This window comes from Poecilia reticulata, chromosome 12 (genome assembly GCF_904066995.2).
Source record: "Poecilia reticulata chromosome 12, P_reticulata-male-v2, whole genome shotgun sequence".
NCBI classification, from domain to species: Eukaryota; Metazoa; Chordata; class Actinopteri; order Cyprinodontiformes; family Poeciliidae; genus Poecilia; species Poecilia reticulata.
The window spans coordinates 1897875-1917803 of NC_088841.1; the positions used below are offsets into that span (position 1 = coordinate 1897875).

The 19929-nt window shown below is 38.6% G+C and overlaps 1 protein-coding gene across 2 annotated transcripts in view; it reads right to left on the bottom strand.

Moving 5' to 3' along the window:
- Positions 1–19929, bottom strand: part of gfra2b (GDNF family receptor alpha 2b) — a 140853-nt gene that overhangs the window by 42645 nt on the left and 78279 nt on the right. For both annotated transcript variants that reach the window (XM_008423128.3, XM_008423127.3), the window contains exons 4-5: positions 12268–12467; positions 9292–9479 (exon numbers count right to left, since the gene is read on the bottom strand). In XM_008423128.3, the coding sequence (XP_008421350.1) occupies positions 9292–9479; positions 12268–12467 (388 nt within the window). The remainder of the gene's footprint in view (positions 1–9291; positions 9480–12267; positions 12468–19929) is intronic.

Here is a 19929-nt window from a genome sequence, read left to right on the forward strand (position 1 = left end):
TGGCCTCTAAATGTTAATGTAAAACTCCTTAATCCTTTTTAAAAGCCCTCTGATTCCCTGCAGAAGTGATGTAGGGACCCAAACAAGTCTGGTTCATCCTTGTGTAGAGTTTAGGTCAGTAGCCAGATCCCGATCTGGGTCAAAATGATTTGCTTGTCGGTTGGGTTGGGCTCTGGCATCTGTGGAACGTTTAGTACTTCCAGAGCAGAAGAAACCCAACAGGAATGCTCATATAAGGTTGTGTTAGTGTCTAAAGAGAGGAGTTGGCAGCTTATCTGATATAAATTTGTTCTAAAATTATTACTGATTGCACTTTATAAATGAGGTAACTTTATGTTATTAAAGGTAAAGTTTAAACAGTAATGATTTCTTGGTTAATGTCAAGTTTTCATAACAAAGACATTTTGAATAATGTCAACTTTGTATTAAAAATGTCATAATTTACCGAATGACACTTTATGACAACAGTCATAAATATTCATGAAGACTTATTCATGTTCATGACAGGTGTTTATGACAGTCTTATTCACACCCTTCAAATGAAGTGTTACCATCATCACTTCAAAAGATGCATTAAAAGCCAGAATCCTATTTGTAAATTCACACACAAAATTTACAATTAGTTGTAAAGGGGCTTTTCCAGAGCTGATGGCGGCGGCGAGGGGAGCCGAGCCGCCGCCATCAGCCACCTAGACATGTTCTGTAGACATGTCTAGTTGTCTGATGAAACTAAAATTACTAAGCTTAGTCATAAAAAACATTTTCATATTGGGAAAAAAGTAAGGGAAGGTTGTCAAAACTAACATAATTCCAAACTGTAAAGTAAGGGGGTGGCAGCATCATGCTGTGTAAATGTTTTGCTGTAGAAGTGACTGATGACCTTCATGAACAGAACAGCATTTTGTGACAAAGTTGCACAAAGCTGTACCGCTGTAACTAATAGAAAAATTACTGTTCATCCTGAGGAGCCCAGCACGGCTAAAAAAATTGCATAACTAAATAAATGTACACAAAAATGTCAAAATTTGCACAGGAATATATATGTAGAAACCTAAATAACCAATTCAGAGAGTTTATCAGCAACTTTGGGGGTTAGTTGCACTTTACATCTGATAAAAAATAAGATGTAAAGTGCATATTTTTTGATATGCACTTTCTTTTTTAAATGTAAATAAAATTATGATTAAAAAGGAAATAATATTAATTAAATGTATAAATGTTCCTTATTTAAATTTAAAAAGCATGAAGAAATTAATTTCAATCTAAATTAGGTATGGGTATTAATCATCTTGTGGTCATCAGATACCTGATGTATATCTGTCCAGATAATAGACAGATCCCTCCAGATCGGAATGGCATCCAGGTTCCATCAGAACTCCAAACCCAACAGCAACTTTAAGAATAATGGCAGACTGAGCAATATGGCTTCCACGTCCTCCATTGGTGTCAGTCAGATCAAACTACTTCTCAGACATTGACCGCTCATCTTTATGACGATCCCACCCACTACAGCTAGGAAAACCACCTGAACTGTACAGAGTACAGCTAAATTAGTCACTTGTCTTTTTTTAATAGTGATCACATCTCACTGCCATAAGTGACGGTTGGAACTGAGCAGCAGACCAAGAGCGTTGTTTTATTTTCCTCACATGTACAAAACAGAGCAGCATCACTGCAGAGGAGGCTTCAGTCTATCGACCCATCGCCCCCTCTGTCCCACTATCATACATGAGTGACTGAGATGCTTCACTTCATTGGTGTAAAGTTTGAGAATAAACATAATTGTTTTCTGATCCCTTTCAAAAGGAGGTTCAGTTTTAGCAGGCAGCATGACTGTGACACCTCCAGGTCAGAAGCAGAACCAGATTCTCTCTTACTGTCCTTTTCTGAACTGTTGTCATTCAGTAATGACTGAACATTTTTTTTCCTGCTCACAAGAGGCAGCGACTGAACCTCAGTCCTCTGATAATTGTGTAGGAGTGCTGCAGACACCCCCTCAAGGTAATCAGCAGGTACTTCTGGCAGCTCACCCTCCTTTAGCTGTGTGGACAGACAAAGTCAAAAAATCTATTAAATCAACTCTGAAAAGTTTAATGTCATCTTGAAAAGGGCTTCCTCTCTTCCCTGAGTGAGGATGTCTCAAAGTCCGGCCTGCATTCCCGGCATGAATTCTCAGATCTGTTTCATCAAGTTTGAAACGTTCATTACAAATGATTTTTAGGTGAATTATGTCTGTAAATCTCTGATGTTTCACTGTTAGAAAATCTACCACAAATTAAACTGTCACAACTTGATTATAAATTCTAGGGTTTCCAATTTCTCCAAGAGGAGAAATTGTGCCCTTTGCACGTCCAGATAATAGATAGACCTCCATCCAGGGGTGAAAGTAAGGAGGTACGGCAGGGTACTGCGTACCCCTAAAAGATTTAGCGGGGGCACGCAGTACCTGCAAGAGAGGGGAGGTGAAAAGAGCGGCAAACGACATTTTAACCACATGACCTTCAATTCCAACTGCAGCCTCAGACTCAAGTGAAGGGTCGCTGTAGGGGGAATGGAGACCCAAAGGCAACAGGCTTTCTGAGAGACGCAGGGTCTCTTCAGAGTGAGCTATTAACCTCCCTGCACGAGAGTTTGTTGACCGTCTGTCCATGTTGGAGAATAAGATGCCTGCTACCAGGTCTGACATGAATAAAGAGGGTTTGGAGCTGAAAGAATACAGAGAAACAATCTCAACTGTCCTACAAACACAGAATAGTATGGTTAAGAATATGGAAGAAAGTCTTCCATAGTTCTACAGGAGTTCTACACATTCAAAACGTAGTGAAACACCACACTGCAGCAGATGATAATCTAAAGCAGGGGTGTTCTGTCCACCGATCTTAGGAAGGTTTTGAGTCAATCTGTTGGAAACCTGGTAAAAACTAGACTTTGCTTCGTCCAAAGCTCCTGGGCCCTCAGCTGTTGAGGAATGATTGCTTCCTGGAGGCGTGGCGTGTGTTGAGGTTTGTCAAAGTTAAAGTACGATCAGGGATGTGAGAAGCTTGACTGAGAAGGTTTGAATGGTTTGGGTTGAAAGAACAGCAGCAAGCACCCAGAATATGTGAAAACCACAGGAAGCTGGTTGGAGAACTAAAAATTGGTTGTCAAACAAGGAGGTTAAGGATGATAATACTGTTCACACCCTAATTGAACCTTCTCATGTGGAACGTTGACAGTACTGCTATTTCATTCTGCTTTTATTAAAGATTAGCTACAGGTGTGACTTAGGCTCTATTTAATATGCTAAGTAACTTCTTTAAAAAAAAAAAAACTTTTCTTGCTGTTCGTAGGTCCCTTATCCATTACTTCTGACAGAGATTATATTTAATTACTGTGTGTGTCAGTCAGAGTGATTCCCCACAGCTGCATCGTCCTCTCAGCCTCAGCAGGAGCCGGACGCCCTCCTGCGCCGGAAAGTTCCCACAGACCCGTAGGATTTATGCGGCTCTTCAAAACCCATTTGAGGTTAATGGAGGCTAAAAGTTGAAGGAGTTTACTTTGAGCTTCCTTTTCCAGACAATGAAACATGAGTCATGCTCCACACTGAGGGCGAAGCTGTTATCTGTCACACGGGGCTTTGTTGTCTACCTGAAGGGAGCCGCTCATGTTGGTTTGGGAACAAATGAACATCTGTTTTTAGCTTCTTCTTCTGCCTATCACTCATGTGTTTCCATTAAAAATATCCACACTGAGCAAAAAACACAAAGCAATATTAAATGCTGAACACAACACACACATTCATTTAAACACAAAGGAGAAACAGCACTAACAGCAGCAAAGCTGGCAGTTTAAGCAAAACTCCTTCAGTTGTGTTTTCATCATTCTGTCTACTTTACTTGAGTCTGGACTAGAAAAAACATGTTATGCTAAAAACACAAATTCAGACGTGTTGACTGTCATAACTAGAGATGAAGCGATTGATCAAACTAATCATTATGAATCGATTATTGAAAAAAATTTTTAATGTAATTTAATAATCAACTGATTGTTACCTGGAGGACACAGACTCACATAGGACCATTTGTTGAAAGGACGCACTCAGAGCAGTAATTACGCTAAAACTGTACAAAAAAATATGTATTTTTCCATAAAGAAAAATGAAAAATCTTTATTTGGATAAATATTTTCTACCCAAAACATACATACAGGTGTGACTTCCTGTCACATCTGCACAGCTAAGGGAAGGTCAAGCTTCAGAATTGGTAAAAGCCAAAATATTCTGTTAAGCATCTTTGGTTATCCAGATACAAATTAATTAGTTAAGAAATAATCACCAGATCAGCTCTCACTGTATTGAAAAGTCAAGCAGAAAAGATGCAGCTTGTCACATGTTGGTGTCAGCAGGATTTATTTAGCTGCAGATGAATCCTTTGCCACAAATGATCAAGTTTTTACTAACAATGCATTTTAGTCAATGTATTATTTTCTTATTAAGAGAGGAATTGAAACTTTAGTTTATTTGTATTTTTTGAAAGTTTTTCTAATATTGTATAAACAAAACTGAAGCGGTAAAATAAACAATTTGCTGAATGTGCCAGTGTTTTTATCTGATTAATCAATTACTAAAATGATTGTTTGTTTCAGCCTTAGTCCCAACTTTACACTAGCGTTATGTTCAGCCATAGTTTGTTCATTGTGAAACATGTGCTCAGATCAGAGACGTCTGTTTCCAACAGGATTGTATTTGAGTGCTAAGTAGCTACTGTAACTCTTATCAGAGCTGTTTAATATGTTGCACATGGTTCAATAAACATTACAGTACCAGTAAGTCAACTGTGAGATTTTAATGTCCAAAACTCGTCAGCATACTAAAACATGGCTGACATTCTTTTCCACACTGTAGCTCTGTAGTTCTGGTGTCCTGTGTGAGGTCTGTGGAGCTTTGTGTGTGAGTGGAGGGGCCCTGAGGAACACCTGTCACCTGTCCTGGTTCTCCACACAAGCTCTGCTACATTTAACTTCATTCTTATTTTATTCATTTATTTATTCAGTTAAAACAACTTGAATAAATAAACCCAATTGAAAGGGACTTATATAATATATATATATATATATATATATATATATATATATATATATATATATATATATATATATATATATATATTTTTTTTTTTTTTAATTTCTATTAGAAGACAGGATTTATTATTATTATGTGACATAAAATAGGCATTATTCATTAAAATAAAGCACAGAAATTTGGACATATTAAAAGCCCCATCACTCAGCTTAAAGTGGCTATTGAATGTGATGGACCCCCTTGCTGTGTAAGATTATAGTTTACTTTTGCTGAATTTGACTTTAATATTCTGGGAGTCATATTTAATATATGTAATAATAGGAAAATCAAATGTGGAGTCTTTTAGGAACTGCTTTCAGGCAGAACAGCATGTCAGATTGTTACTAAAACCATCAGAGGCTTGGCTGGTCTTTAGTTATGGTTGGATCTTATATGATGTCTGCTTGTGATAGTTTTTGTTTCTTTTACAGCATCCAAACAAAGCCTGGTGTTACTCCTCTCAAGTTTAATCAAGGCTGAACGCAGTTCTTGGTTTCAACCATTTATTGTGGACATGTCTTTATAAAGCTCCTAAAAAATCCTGTCAGAACTGGAAATAAGGTAACACAAACCTAAATTAGTTCACAAAAAATAGAGGATTAAAATACATAATAAGTACAAAAGAAAAAAAACTTTACCTCAATAGCTGCATCGACTCCAGAGGAATAAAGGTGACAAACCTCCCACAACCAGCTTCTTCAGGTAAATGCACCAATGCACCATGTGGCTCTAAGTGTGCAACAATATCACTTGTGGAATGAAATATAAGTTCCCCCTCACATCTGAATGCACCCTTAACCACACAAATGAACACCAACACAAATTCACTCAAAGTTACCACACATTAAAGTTTCCACTTAATGTTTCATATTAAATAACATGTATCTACAGACACCTTGAAACGAATAACAAACACAATGCACCAGCTGTACCACAGCTGCCGTGATGGCAGCTACCTGGCCTCTGCTCTAAGCCTCAGACAGAGAACCTTCTAGAACACTTCATTCACTTTGCTCTAACCAGCAGATGTTTACAGAGCAGTCAGTGTGTTTCCTACATGACTCTCTGCTTTCAAGTTTATTTCTTAGCTTGTTGAAGTCAATTACATTTTATTAAATATGCAACTAAAGTAGCTATCAAGTAATTAATGGGACAATGTAAGCCTGGAAACCCTTTTATCAAAAAATGTATATGAAACAGAAAGAAGAAAGTTTAATATTTGAGTTGCATGAGCTATTATCTGAAATGGAGAATGTTAAAAATGATTTTGGTGGAAAATATTGGAGTGGGAGGCCAATGGGCAGATTGGTGTGGTGTCAGTAGTGATGGGAATGCTGTACTGGTCTGTCATGGTGAAGACAGAGCTGAGGCATACCCTCGTCTATTGTCATGAGCTCTGAGTCAGGACCAAAAGAACAAAATCACAGATACAAGCGACCAAAAAAATTAGCTTCCTCCATAGGGTGTGTGGCAGTGTTGTAGTACTCGAAATCGGTCACTTACAAAAGAAGCTCAAAGAAGGTAAGCTCTGTTAGCAAAGCTAGCTGTGCAGAGACACATAAGCATTTGTGATGAAAAAAAGTCACTCACTGCGCTGAATTATTGTGCGGAGGTGTTGACTGACTTGTTTAAATATGGGACAACGCTGTGACCAAATGTCTGCAATATAGTGACGTGACATTCAGGAACAGTCCAATTTTTCTGAACGGCTCTTTACTTAAAAGATAGGACTTGAGTGTCATTGAGAGCTGCAGTAGAAGCGCATGATGCAGCGATTGGATGATGCAGATGAGGATTAAGTTAGTCTTCCAGTTTGAATTTCACACCTATGCTCCATGTAACCCGCCTGTGTTTAACCTTCTCCTTGTGTTGTTAGTGTTAGCTCTCATGTCCGAGATTAGATCTCAAAGTTCCAAATGCATTCATTAATTACAATTACATATTTAAATCAATAAATACTTAAATCAAGATGTACTCTGAAACTTGGCTGAGACACAGTCAGTGTCCATATTTAGAAATACAATTCTTCTCAATTCCCCACAAATGCCAAAATGACTGGAAATTACTTTATGATCAAGTTATTTTCTGTGTTTCATGGCAGATTCAATTATGCTTTTAATTTATTACCATGTATTTACAAAATGATGTGCAAAACTGTTAAAAACGTACCCAGCCTAAGTGTACTCAGAAAGCGAATGTATTAAGTGCTTAACCTTCTCTGTGAGAGCGAGCCCTTTGCTGCAGGGGAGGTAATACATATTTATTCAGAAGACATTAGAAGATCACAGAGTTTGACTCGGACTCCCACACATGCTGCTTTCACATGCTGATGAAGATCCCACAACTTTAAAAGCCTGTCCTGAGTTATTAGAGCCATGAAACAGCGATTGATCTGGAGCAACTAATTGCAGATGGAAAACACATCTTTACAAGCATTTCGTGTTTCTAATTACTGACTTGAAATCTAAACACCAGAGAGCAAAATCCTGGAAATCTACAAAGGAAAAGAGAGCATTAAGGGAATGATTTCAGCCAGACAGACAGACAGAGGCTGAACCATGAGACCTGCAGGCAGAATGAACACCTCAGGCTGAGCTAGTTGTCCGTCATTCTGACTGAAATTATCATAATCTAGTTTTACCCAATTTTAACTTTTTTCAATAACATTTTTGAAATTACTGTGACATATTGAAATGTATTTAATTTTCATTCCGTTTAATGAATGTTGAGTCTGAACAAGCTGAACAGAGAATCCACAAGGTGCCACCTCACATCAACATGCAACTTTGTTCTGCACAATGACAAAAACCAGTAACTACAGTTAAACAACGAACTGTGCCCTTAAATTCTGAATGATTGACCTGCAGTGAACACACAGCCTCTCATCTCCCTCCTGGTCTGCATGGACCTGAACTGAGCCCCACTAGTCAGACGTCTTTGCTGCAGAGGCTTTTGCCATGAGGTTTGGGACTTTTGCTTCAGAGAGACGACTTTTATAGAGGATTGGATGTTGATCTGGAGGCTGAATCCACACTCTGCCACTGGAATTATAAGCTACATTTGAACCAAAGTTTGGAAATCAGGGAACATTTCTACAAGTGATGTGATCAAAAGTCGACTCTCTGAATGAGGGGTTTCCTTCTGCACCAGCTGCAGAAGGAGCTGCAGACAGACGTTACAGTCTTCTGTCTGTAACTCTTCAACACGTTGTCAGCTGAGGGGGCAGATCTCTCACACTTTGTAAGTCACCAGCAATACTGTGATGAAATTATGTCATTAAAATTTCAACAAAGCAAACAGGGAATAGAAAACATGAATAAAATGTTTTCAGCTAAATAATCTGTACAATCTAAACAGAAGGTATTCAGAAAGTGACAGAAAGACACATTTCACTCCATTGCTGAATTGCTTCAATTTAGCAACATTTCAGCTGTTGTGTGCCTACTGAAAACAACTTAAGTCTTCCACAGATATCAGTTTGTCTGTTTGCTAGAAATCCGAAAATGAAAGTAGCAAAGAACTTTCTATTCATTGTGACCGTCAAACTAAACAGAGTGAGCCTCTCTCACATGAATACACAGCTGAACGATGGAGGCCTGTTTGCTTAGCAGGATGTGAGACGATGGACTCCACATGACTCCAAATAAATCCTTATATACTTCATGTACATGAACAGCAGAAAATCTGGTCCTCTTTTTAAATCCTTCCCACTGAATTTGGAAGTACTGGTTCCTCACTGTAACTGTTTCTCTGTCAGTTTTTGTCTACAAAAATAAATACTGCATTTAAAAAAAACTGCAACTGAAGAGAAATAAGCTCTTCTTCTTTAAAAGCTTTGAGGCTTCCAGATGCTCTCCCTTTCTACCCTAAACTCATTCAGCCTAGTCACACAAAGAAAAACAACCAACAGTGTCCTCAGTTGAAGGGCACCTTGGCTGCCATCACTGAGAGGTGTTGTGCTCCTTTAGCTGCTGCTTCTCGTGCCTCTTCCAACCTCTGAAGAGTCATAAATCAAATGTGCAAATTTGACCTGAGAGGCTGGGACATTTTGCTACAATTAAGCTCTTCGACTTTTGATTCCGCTGATTAGTTCCTCCCAAGATATGTTTAAAATCAGTGGGAAAGACTCAGTCTGGGTTAAGGGAATGAGTGCCGGTGTGATGATGCCTGATTGGCCGCTGAGTGCAGCTCACCTGCACAGGGCGTCGGAGCGGCAGGTGCGTCGGAGTTCCAGGCAGGTGGGTTTATGCCTCTCCTGGTGGGAGCAGGAGGGGATGATGGTGCGGCGGCGGCGCTCAGCACACGCCTGGTCCAGGCAGGAGCAGAACAGCAGAGGGTAGCTCAGCTCCCATGAGACCCGCTCGAAGAACTGCCGCAGGGCCTGAGACCGGGAGGAAATTCATTCAGCCTTCAATTAAACAGAGAGTTCTTATTTACAATAACAACCTGACAGGGAAGGGAAACACAACTGATGCTAATTACAACACACACACGCACGCACCCCCCCCTCCCCACACACACACACACACATGCATGGGCTTGTAAAATACTCATGGCCCTGGAACTTTTAGCCTACTTGCAAAATGGAAAACTGACCCACTTAAAACATGACAGTGGCAACACTAAAATGTAGGAGGCTGTCAGCAGGAAAATGAAACACTGTAGCAAATGATGTCAAAATAAATGTTATTACTATAACGCATTTAAAAATAACAAAGATAGCGTGTTACATGATGGATGGATATTTTTTACATATTTTGTTTAAACTATTACTATGTCATGACAGTATAGTATGAGGCAGATAAGCTGTAAAGCCGTTGAGCTCCTCAGCCTCTCCCTGTGGTCATACTGCCGTCTACAGAAATACACCGCTCTGTCAGAAACAACCCCAGAGTCAGGAGGAGGGTCTTTGTGCTGTCAATCAACCTTTGTGTCTACTATGCTACAGTTTGTTCCTCACAATAAACCCATGATTGCTATGGCTAGTTAGCATGGCCACTGATGACAGCAGATCAACAGAGGTTTCTCCGTTATTAGCACATTGAGCTACACCAGTGTGATTGACAGCACTAAGACCATCTTTCTCTGCACTGCTTAGAAACAACGTACAAAAAAGGTGTAAGTGATATTAGCAAAGCAAGCTAGGTAACATTAGCAATCTGCCCCTGTACCAAAATTCACTACCCTCATTTTTCAGATCAATTTGAGAGGCACTTTTGATCATGTTTTACATTTTATTGTGTGGGACTCTGACACTCTCAATTTTGTCTCAGTCTTCATAGACTCTGGTCTTACCCTGAAGAAAGGAAAATATAATTACCAATGTATTACACAATTAATGGGAGCTAGGATGTAATTAATGAGTCTTTTTAAGTTTAAGTTGTTTTATTAACTTTTCCATATGAAGGTCAAAAATCAAGAAAGAAACACAATACTGAAAAAAATACTGAGAAAATCTTTTAGGGGATGTAAGTGTCATGGTTTGGTGGGTGGAAGTGAGGATAGAACGCTGAGACCCAGGTTATGGTGAAGATGATGATGTTTAATAATATAGATGCTCGGAACAGTCCAAAACAAGCAGGCAGCATGGCAGAGCGGAAAACACAGAGGCTCAGCACCGGTAGCAACTGACTCAAAGACTGAGACGATGAGCTAAGGCCGGCACAGGACTTCACAGTTCAACTGTGCCGGCAGACTACACACTGATAACGAGGAGGATCCAACGAGGACACAGACAACAGGTGAGACTAAATACACTGGGAGGGTAATTACAGGAACGAGACACAGCTGGGATCAGTCAACGGGGAGGACAGGACAGAGACTCACAGGGAAACAGGACTAAACACAGAAAATCTCAAAATAAACACACAGAAACACGGATCATGACAGTAAGAGAGTCTTATTCAGCTAGTGATGTTTTACAAAGACTTTGGTACAGATATATTCCAAAATATTAGAACCAATATGGTTCTGCGAGGTAATCTCAGGAGGCTGAATAAAAAAGCACATTTTAGGTTTTAATAAAACGTTAAGCATTTATTTAGTGTAAGGGAGAATATTTCCCTAAGTTGCCGATTTATTTAAAGTTTGTTTTTTGTCTAAACAAGGACGGTCCCTCTATTTCCTCCAACACACAGTTTCCCAAGGGAAGACCGAGCTCACACAACAAAGCATGTTTCATATAACACAACGACGTGAAAACACAATCACAGTGAAAGCATGGTGAGGTAACCTCTTGCTCTGCTCCCATCGGAGAGTTACCCATTTTTATTATCACATAAAATGACTTGGTCTCTTTTCTGAGAAAAGCACCATTTTCTTTACACACATACTTTCCATGTGTATAAAGAGAGTGTGGGTTGAATAAGTTGTTGACACTTCTACCCAGTGGCATCAGATAAATAACCTTGTACTGAATGTAAGCTGCACTGAGTGTCAAAAATCCCATTCACCTACTGACTGTCATAATGACAACGGACCCAAATGCAGGGAGGCAGAGGTGGCAAGTAGTTTAATACATTTACAAAAACACACAGAACACAGGGAGCCAGAGTAGAACCAAAAATGTAAATCCAAGGAAAAACAAGGCAAGATAGTGATGGAGAAGTAAATAACTTTAGTTTTGGCATATAATTAAACAAAGATACAATTTGAGTTACAAAGTATTTAAAACATGTATTTAGAATTATAGTCTGTCTGTAGTTTTAGCAATGGCAGCGAAGGACGTGAACAAAGGTGTTCAGTCTGTGTTCAGTCACGCTTCAATATAAGATATTGATTAACATCAACAGCCTCATTCGGATCGACACTCCTCTCTTCTCAGTGGAGATCTCCGGTAAGCTTCTTAGCATCAAACTGGCACATTACACATGTGCCAGTTCGATGAAGTTTTACATTTTTAAATTTAAAATTCTCAGAGTCCACGCCTCCAGGAAGCAATCGTTTGTCAGCAGTCGAGAGCCCAGACCCTCTGGATGAAGCCAAGTGTAGAACAAGGGGCTGGTTTTTACCAGGCTACTTTGAGACCAATGCAGTACTGGACCTGAAGTTCCAGTACTGCTCCAGGCTAGTACTGGAACTTCAGTACCAGACACTAGAGTAGTGGTGGCTAACTCAAACTGCATTGTGCACCAGCTTCAGAGTCTAGCATTAAACATGTCTGTGCCTACCTTCTGACACCTCTTCCTGCTGCATGGCTCCTGGTTGGCTGCAGGGGCCTGTGGGGGCGTGCCCTTGTTGCAGATAATGTTGTAGGCTGATCGCAGGCGTCTGCAGGTTTCGTTCAGGTAACAGGCTTTAGCTGCATCCACACAGGGGTTACAGGGTTTCCCTGCCTCAGAGCAGGGCCTCGTCTTCAACAAGGATGAGTCTGAACAAAGAGTACGCAGATGAAAGACAATTTAGGCAGATGTACTGACACAGACACACATTTCTGGGCTGTCTGACAGAGTTAATGGAGGATTGAACATTTTTAGAACTGTGTTTTGGCTGACGTTAAATTGTCATTACTGGCTGCATGAACAGGGGTATTTTGTGTAAATTATCATCAGGTTCATGTCATCAGTCTAATTTATGCCTCCTCTTCCCCTTTTTCCACAGTCCTGCTGCCAGTGACCTGGAAATTATTCCCAGCAAAATATTGTGAAGGATGTCTTTATTTCTGAAATCCACAGAGAGGAGAGAATTAGTGGAGTAAAACAAAAGCCTGATTACATTCAGCTTTTAAGGGCTGTTTGAACAGATCATCAGTAAACAGGAAAAACATTCAAATGAATATGAAACATTGTGTTTTATTTAAGTTTGGGAGAATGTACCCCAGGGTTCTGTTATGCAATGACTAAATATTTGTTCACTTCTTTTAATCGAGATAAAACATGACCAGTTGACAGGAGATGACTGAAATGTTGGTGTGTTTAGATTTTTGCATGAACTTTTCACACTGCTGATTTTGTTGCTTTTTCAGTATGTACTGTGCTGTCCAATACAAATTTTTCTTTTCTCCAAAAGGGAGACTAAAAAAATGAGACTTTGACATTCATAAACAATAGCATGTCGCTGTCGCCTCTTTAGAACTTGCCATTTTAATTGATTCCATATGTGTTCCTTTATTGTTATTTGTTCTTTGGATTCATGTTTTTTGTTTCCTTGTTGCAGTTGGTTTCAGGCCTTTTGCATTTCTTTACCTCCCTTCCTCTGCTCTTTTGGTTCTATCTATCCTTACCTTCACCTGCCTCCCTGTGCAGCTGTTATTCTTCTCTGGCTCCCAGGTTATTCTCCACTCCATCAAGCTAGACAGTTTCCTTTCTTCATTGTTTTTGGGTTTTTCCATGGAATCACTTCCTGCAGCCAACCAGTTCCTGTTCCGTTCTCACTGTTTGGTCTTGCTTGTTCTCTGCTGCATGTTTCATCGTTTATTTTCTATAAAAATGTGTTCTGCTCTGCTAGTTTCCTGCACTTGAATCCACCTTAAAACCAAACATGACCACATTATGTAAATATCTGATTTCAACTGTATTTGTGTTCAACTAAATAAAAACACATGCATTACCACCACTTATCTTTTTTCTTTTCATTCATTAAAAAAGGGTTGTGCATACACATTAATGAACGTACTGTGCCTTTCATTCTTTGCTTTACTTACTCTAAAGTTTCTATATTTATACCTAATGTCTGTTTGCTGTGAGTTTTGGAAAATAAAGTCAAATTTAAGGATTTGCTCACACAGTTTTGGCCAGTAGAAATGATTCTGATTGTGAAATTAGGAAATACCAATTTACACAATTTAGATGCATAACAGACATCTTTTGAAACAATTCCAGGCAAACATGATTGGAACAAAATATGCATTTCTACTTTTCCCTTTCCAAAGTCAGTTCTGCAACACAATTCCTTTTTTTTCTCCTGTCAAAGTTACCCTCAGCAGTGAAACGTTGCAAACAGCATCGCTCTTTTATCCTGTTGCCCTGGCTGTAATCTACATAAGAACACATCTAAGAGCAGGCAAAACTACTCATTTAGAGAAGGGCGGTAGAACAGGAAGGTTTGTGATTTTAGATGCGTACTTTTCATAGGTGTCAGGCAGACTGTGACTAATGAAAATTCCACAGAAATGGCCGGGATGTCTGAGTGATATTTACAGATTGTTATTCAGTTTAAAATAAAAAAGTTCTAAACATTTTTTTAAGTTGATCTCATGTCTGAACCACTGAAATAAAACCTAAATACACAAATAAGTGAAATCATTTTATTTCAGGAAGTGCTTTAATGTTGCAACATAAAAGCTCAATCTTTGTATTATTATATGTTAATAGCTTCATTTAAGGTTTGAAATTCCTCTTACATTTCTAACATTTTGTTTCACTTTCATCAGTTAGTGACTATTCTTTTTTTATCATATGAAACTTTTTGTTACTAATGTGTGGCTTGCCATTTTATTTTCTTTAAATTTTCAGTAATGACAAAATAAACACATCGCCATATTTCCGCCTTTTAATTCAAAACATCACATGCAGTAAAAAATTATGGGTAACATACTTCGTCCGCCTATATAGGGTCTTATCAGAAGTGAGAAAAAAGGGCATCAAAAGGGCGGGGCTAAAGATGAAAGCAGAGACACACTACACACTCAAACCCTTGAGCATAAACATGTACATGATTTATTTAATGATTGAAAATATTTAAAGGTGAGAAGAGCAAAGATAAAAGGAGGAAATCTGTTAAAGGGCAAATATCTCCTGCAGCCTCATCAATCTGCTTCACATGTTGAAACATGAAGGAAGCCTATAGGTTGGTGTAAATAATATACTGTAATTCTTAAAGCAACAGTGACACAACTGGAAAAGTTAATAAGTGTTTTAAGATGGCAGACATCCACTTTGGTCTTGGTCTACCTTGGATTAGCTGTTGTCTTAATTCCCTCAGGAAAACTTGCCTCTGTCCAATCAGAACAAAGACAATGATGGAATTCTGCATTGCAGGTTAGACATTAATTGCACACAACTACCATAGAGAGCCCCATGTAAAAATATAAACAGTGCCTCCAGGTTTTAGTTTGGAGATTACTAAGAGGTGAAGGCAGGTGGTAATGTAGTCAGGCCTACAAAGCTCACACTGTTAAAGTAAATAACAGGTTATGTCTCTGACTCTAACATCACTCGGTCCATCTCTCATAAAAATATTGCCATTTGCCACATGACTGTACTGAGAGGAATTAATTTTACTATTTATTTTTTTGTGAGGGAAAAAATAATTATTTTCAGATGCACATAATGAAGTGAGTCTCATCTGCCATGTAATGAGATGTATCCACTGGGTTAGATGCTATTTTAAAAGGTCACCCTTCTATAATTGAAACCAATTAAATATTACTTTGCAATTACCCAACAGGCTGTTATTGTTTTACTGTGTGCTATTCTAAACTGCATCAAGTTCTGGTCAGGATATACATTGACCTTATGAATGTAATCTAACTCTGGGCTTTTCTTTGAATTGCACTGTTTGCAGTGTGGGATGAATAATAAACATAAAACATAAGAACTCAGCACAAGACGTTTGAATTTATTATGGGCCTTTTGTCAGAAACTAGACATAAAACATAAAACAAATGTTGTTAGAAGTCTCATAAGTACAAAGTAACTTGCATGTGGTCAAGTTGCATCACGAGGACATGATTAGCCAAAGTACCATCTACTCAGTGTGGTTAATTCCCCATAATTCTGTGTGCAGTTAACCATAGAATTGCGCAACTTGTAATTATGAAAATAAATCTGCTTAATATAAACATGGTAATATAAAAAAAAAACTCGTTTTTTGGTAAAAAGTTTTTGGATGATGTGGTTTTTTATTCGGATCTAAACACTTTTTTCACATCACACAAGTCATGTGATCAACCGCCGGATGTTACCACTGGTGAAAACGCCAAAGAAAACGACAGGAAGTAGTAGGAGGTTAGTGGTTGATTTTTGTTTCTTTCGGACAATGTGTTCAGAATTACTTGGAACTGAGTCTCAAGACCTGCTGTGTGAATGTAGCTTAAATCTCAGCCAGCTTCATCATTTCAAAAGCTCCTTTGAAATTAAATAATGTATCTTCAACACCCAATTGTGAAGTCATTTTGCAACTGATTTGAGGGAGAGTTGAACAGAGGAAGTGCTCCTCTTTATTCATTATTCAGTCTACTTTATGCATCTGTAAGTTGTAGCCAGGGGTGAAAGTAGTTTAAAATTCTTGGGGGTGCTATGACAAAAAAAAAAATAAAAAATATATATATATATATATAGCTTCTTTGTGTGCTTTGGAGTTTCTGTGCTGATTAATTTTTTTGCAAAGTGATAAAAGCTGGAAGCTCTTGAATTGCTACAAAATAAAGCTGTATTTCCTCCTTCAGCCCACTGGCTGCAACGTTGACACCTTGAGATGAGACCTAAATCCTGAACATCATGGCATGGATGCATCCCAGTTTTCCATGTCTGGCATATAACCATTCATTTTAGCTTTTAAACTGGTTATATTGATCCTGTGTGCAGACAGAGGGATAATCAGTAGCCTACCATCATGACTTGTTTGTTCTGAAGATCCTGCAGCTTCCACTTCTCTTCCTAACATGGCGCCTCCTCACCCTGACTCTCATATTGATAGGAGGAGCCACAGAGCTCTGTTAGGTTAAAGCTGGGATATTTTTCCTCCAACAGGTTCCAGAGGAATCACCTCAAACCAGATGTTGGACTGGATTTTATTTGTCATTTGTGAATGTTAGAGCCTCATTTTCAACAGTAGAGGTTATAATTTTGGAGAAAGTCTCATCAACATCAATATTTCCACAATAAGAGACAAAAAAAATTGTTTGATAGAGGAAAAGCCTCTCAGATTCTGAGCCCGACAGCACCAAACAATTTTTTTATATTAGACAATTAATTTCACATAATTATCGCGGTAGAAGCCATTTGTTAAATACTTAATGAAACACATTTACCGTGTTTGATGTTTGTTGTAAATGACCTATACTCACAGACTAACTTGATAATTTGTCCAAGTTTGTCTTTTATTGAACGTTCAGAAACTACAGCGGCTGTGATGCGCCAAGACAAAGGTAAACAAAGATAAAACAACCTGAACAGGTGATCAACTCAAAACCACTCGTACCTGTTGCCATGGCAACTTCCTGCGCCCCACAAGCCGACCAGAGATTACGCTAAAAACATAACATTCAGTCCGTTACAATATTAGGTTTTCAGGCTTGATATTTATTTTTGCGATCATTAATAAGCTCCCTGAACACAGCGGTGGTTGATTAGTTAATTTTAAACTCCTGTTCTGCTCGTTTGGAAATGGAACCGAAACGCACAGAATTGCGCAACACCTTGTTGACACAATAATTACTGAGATCATTAATTTGAGCACATTTTGTTAATTTTTGTTGTTGTTGTTCTTTAATAAAGTTACAAACGTTTTAAGCCAGTCAGAGGAGGACGTGCTGGTCTCAGCGTCCTGGCGGCGTTCAGTTTGTCACCTAATGCCGAGATCGACTCAAAACCTTCCGCGATCGACGTGTTGCCCCCCTGCTCTAGCAAAGCACGAACAGTTCAGAAACAATATGAAATGGGAAAAAAGTTATGTATTAACTGATTAAGTCGTGTTTTAGATCATTCTTGAAAAACTAATCAGTCACGGCTGAGTAGTGGGTGAACTCACGGCTGCACAGTGAACCCATTGATTTTTTACAGCAGACAGTCGCTCCTCTCTCTTGCAGGTACTGCGTGCCCCCGCTAAATCTTTTACGGGTACGCAGTACCTGCCGTACCCCCTTACTTTCACCCCTGGTTGTAGCACAACCTGCCCCATGGAATGATGTCGGCCGCTTGATGAACACCTTTGTCAATGTAGCTAAACACCTCAGTCTTAGTTTTTATCTGGCCATGAAACTTCTCTCCAGAAGTTAATAAGTTGTTCTGGACCACAAATCTCTGTTTAGTTTATATAATACAGTCACTGCACACTGAGAACAGTTAAATCCATTAAATGTACTGAAATTATTGGGCCTTGTAAAATTCAAAACTGTACAATTTATGTTCAAAGTAAGAAACCAGAACTTTTCACATTGTGCAAAAAATGTGACACATATTTGGGGGGTTTATACTTTCAGAAGTGAATAAAACAAACAAAAACAACTATGTATTAGCACAACCAAAAAGAGTTAGATCGGTCTATGGAATGGACTAAATGATGAGCTCAAACAAAGTATAAATGTAAGCCATCTTAAAAAAAAATCTTATTGGGAAATATGTTGTATAGGGTGGTTGTCTCAAAGACCAAAAATGCTATTGTTGATATTAAAAATATATAAGTAATTGTGCATTTAAGGATGAGAAGCGAAGAGTTTATCTGCTGTGTGGAGACTTAAATGTTTGTATGTTGATGAGTATGAGAGGAGATTACTAACAATAATCATAGAATTGTAAATCTCACCTGCTCCTTTTTCGAACAAATTATGTAAAATTGCATCCCAAGAGCTGATTGTCTTATGTTTTTCTGTTTTTACATTTCATTGTCTCTTCGAAATAAATAAATAAAGATGGCCAGAAAAAAACAGCCCAGTAGAAAGTCAGTTGAGCTCAAGGTTGTTTTCTGCTGCATAACTTCTACTGTTGCCATAAAAATAATGTCCCTGCTTCTCTGGGTAAAGTGAGGATGAGTTCAGGTGAAGAAGAAACTGTTTTCCTTACACTGATTACAGAAGGTAACCACGGGTGAAATTGTTGCTTCATTTCATCTTAGAGTAATGTGAGAAGTAAATTGCTTGGAACTTTATTTATTTTTAGTCCAGAATTTAAAACAGGAATTTTTGCATAAAAAATGTGACTTGACGTGTTTGAAGCAAAACTGTCATAAACTTCTCTCATAAATGTACATTTGGGAGGCAAACAAATTCTTGATGACTGAAATATATAATAACTCATCAGACAGCCTGTCAGATTTGACTTCAAATGCACCAAAAGGAAAGATGAGGCCTGACAGAGAGACAGGTCACCGTTCTAACCCATCACACCTGACTGCTTTATACCACAAACAATAAGATCACTGTGAAAAGTCAAAATAATACAAATCTACTGCAACAGAACACAGCACTTATTACAAACAGGGATTTTATAAAAAATAGAACACAAATAAGTAACATAGCAACACCCCTGAGTCCTCTTCATTTCTGTGCTTCAGGTGAAAAGCCGACAGTGAGACTGCAGCCATGAATCCTCATTCAAATTCATCTTTAAATAATAGAAAATCAACACAGTTAATGTGTGTTTGATGCATCTTACACATTCACACAGAGAAAAATTCCCTGGAGCTTGTTAGGCCGATCACACACTCTCAGACGCACACATACATGCACACGCACACACACACTGCCTGTTTGTGTCTTCTGAATGTAGGGATTTACTCAGTGAGAAGAAATGTAGAGCTTGGTATAGCATTTTATCACAGTCGACTGTAGTGAAACGTTATACTAGAAATTCAACATGTACTGGCAGTTTACCATCCACACCCCCCCCCCCTCCACACACACACACAAAGCCCTAAACTGTATAGTAGCTGTGTGTTTACAGGCTTGTTAAATGTTAAACAGAATGAAAATGAAATGCAGTTAAATCTTATAATCATCATTTTAAAACTTATGGGTAATTAGGACAGAATTGTTTTGACACCGTTATTCAAAAATCTGCCATCTAACTTCTCCCTTCAGATTTCTTTGGGTCTTTGTTTTTGAAGGGTCAGCAAATAACTTATTGGTGTTTTTCCACCACAATCTGGTATGAAGTGGTATGAAGTGTGGTTCA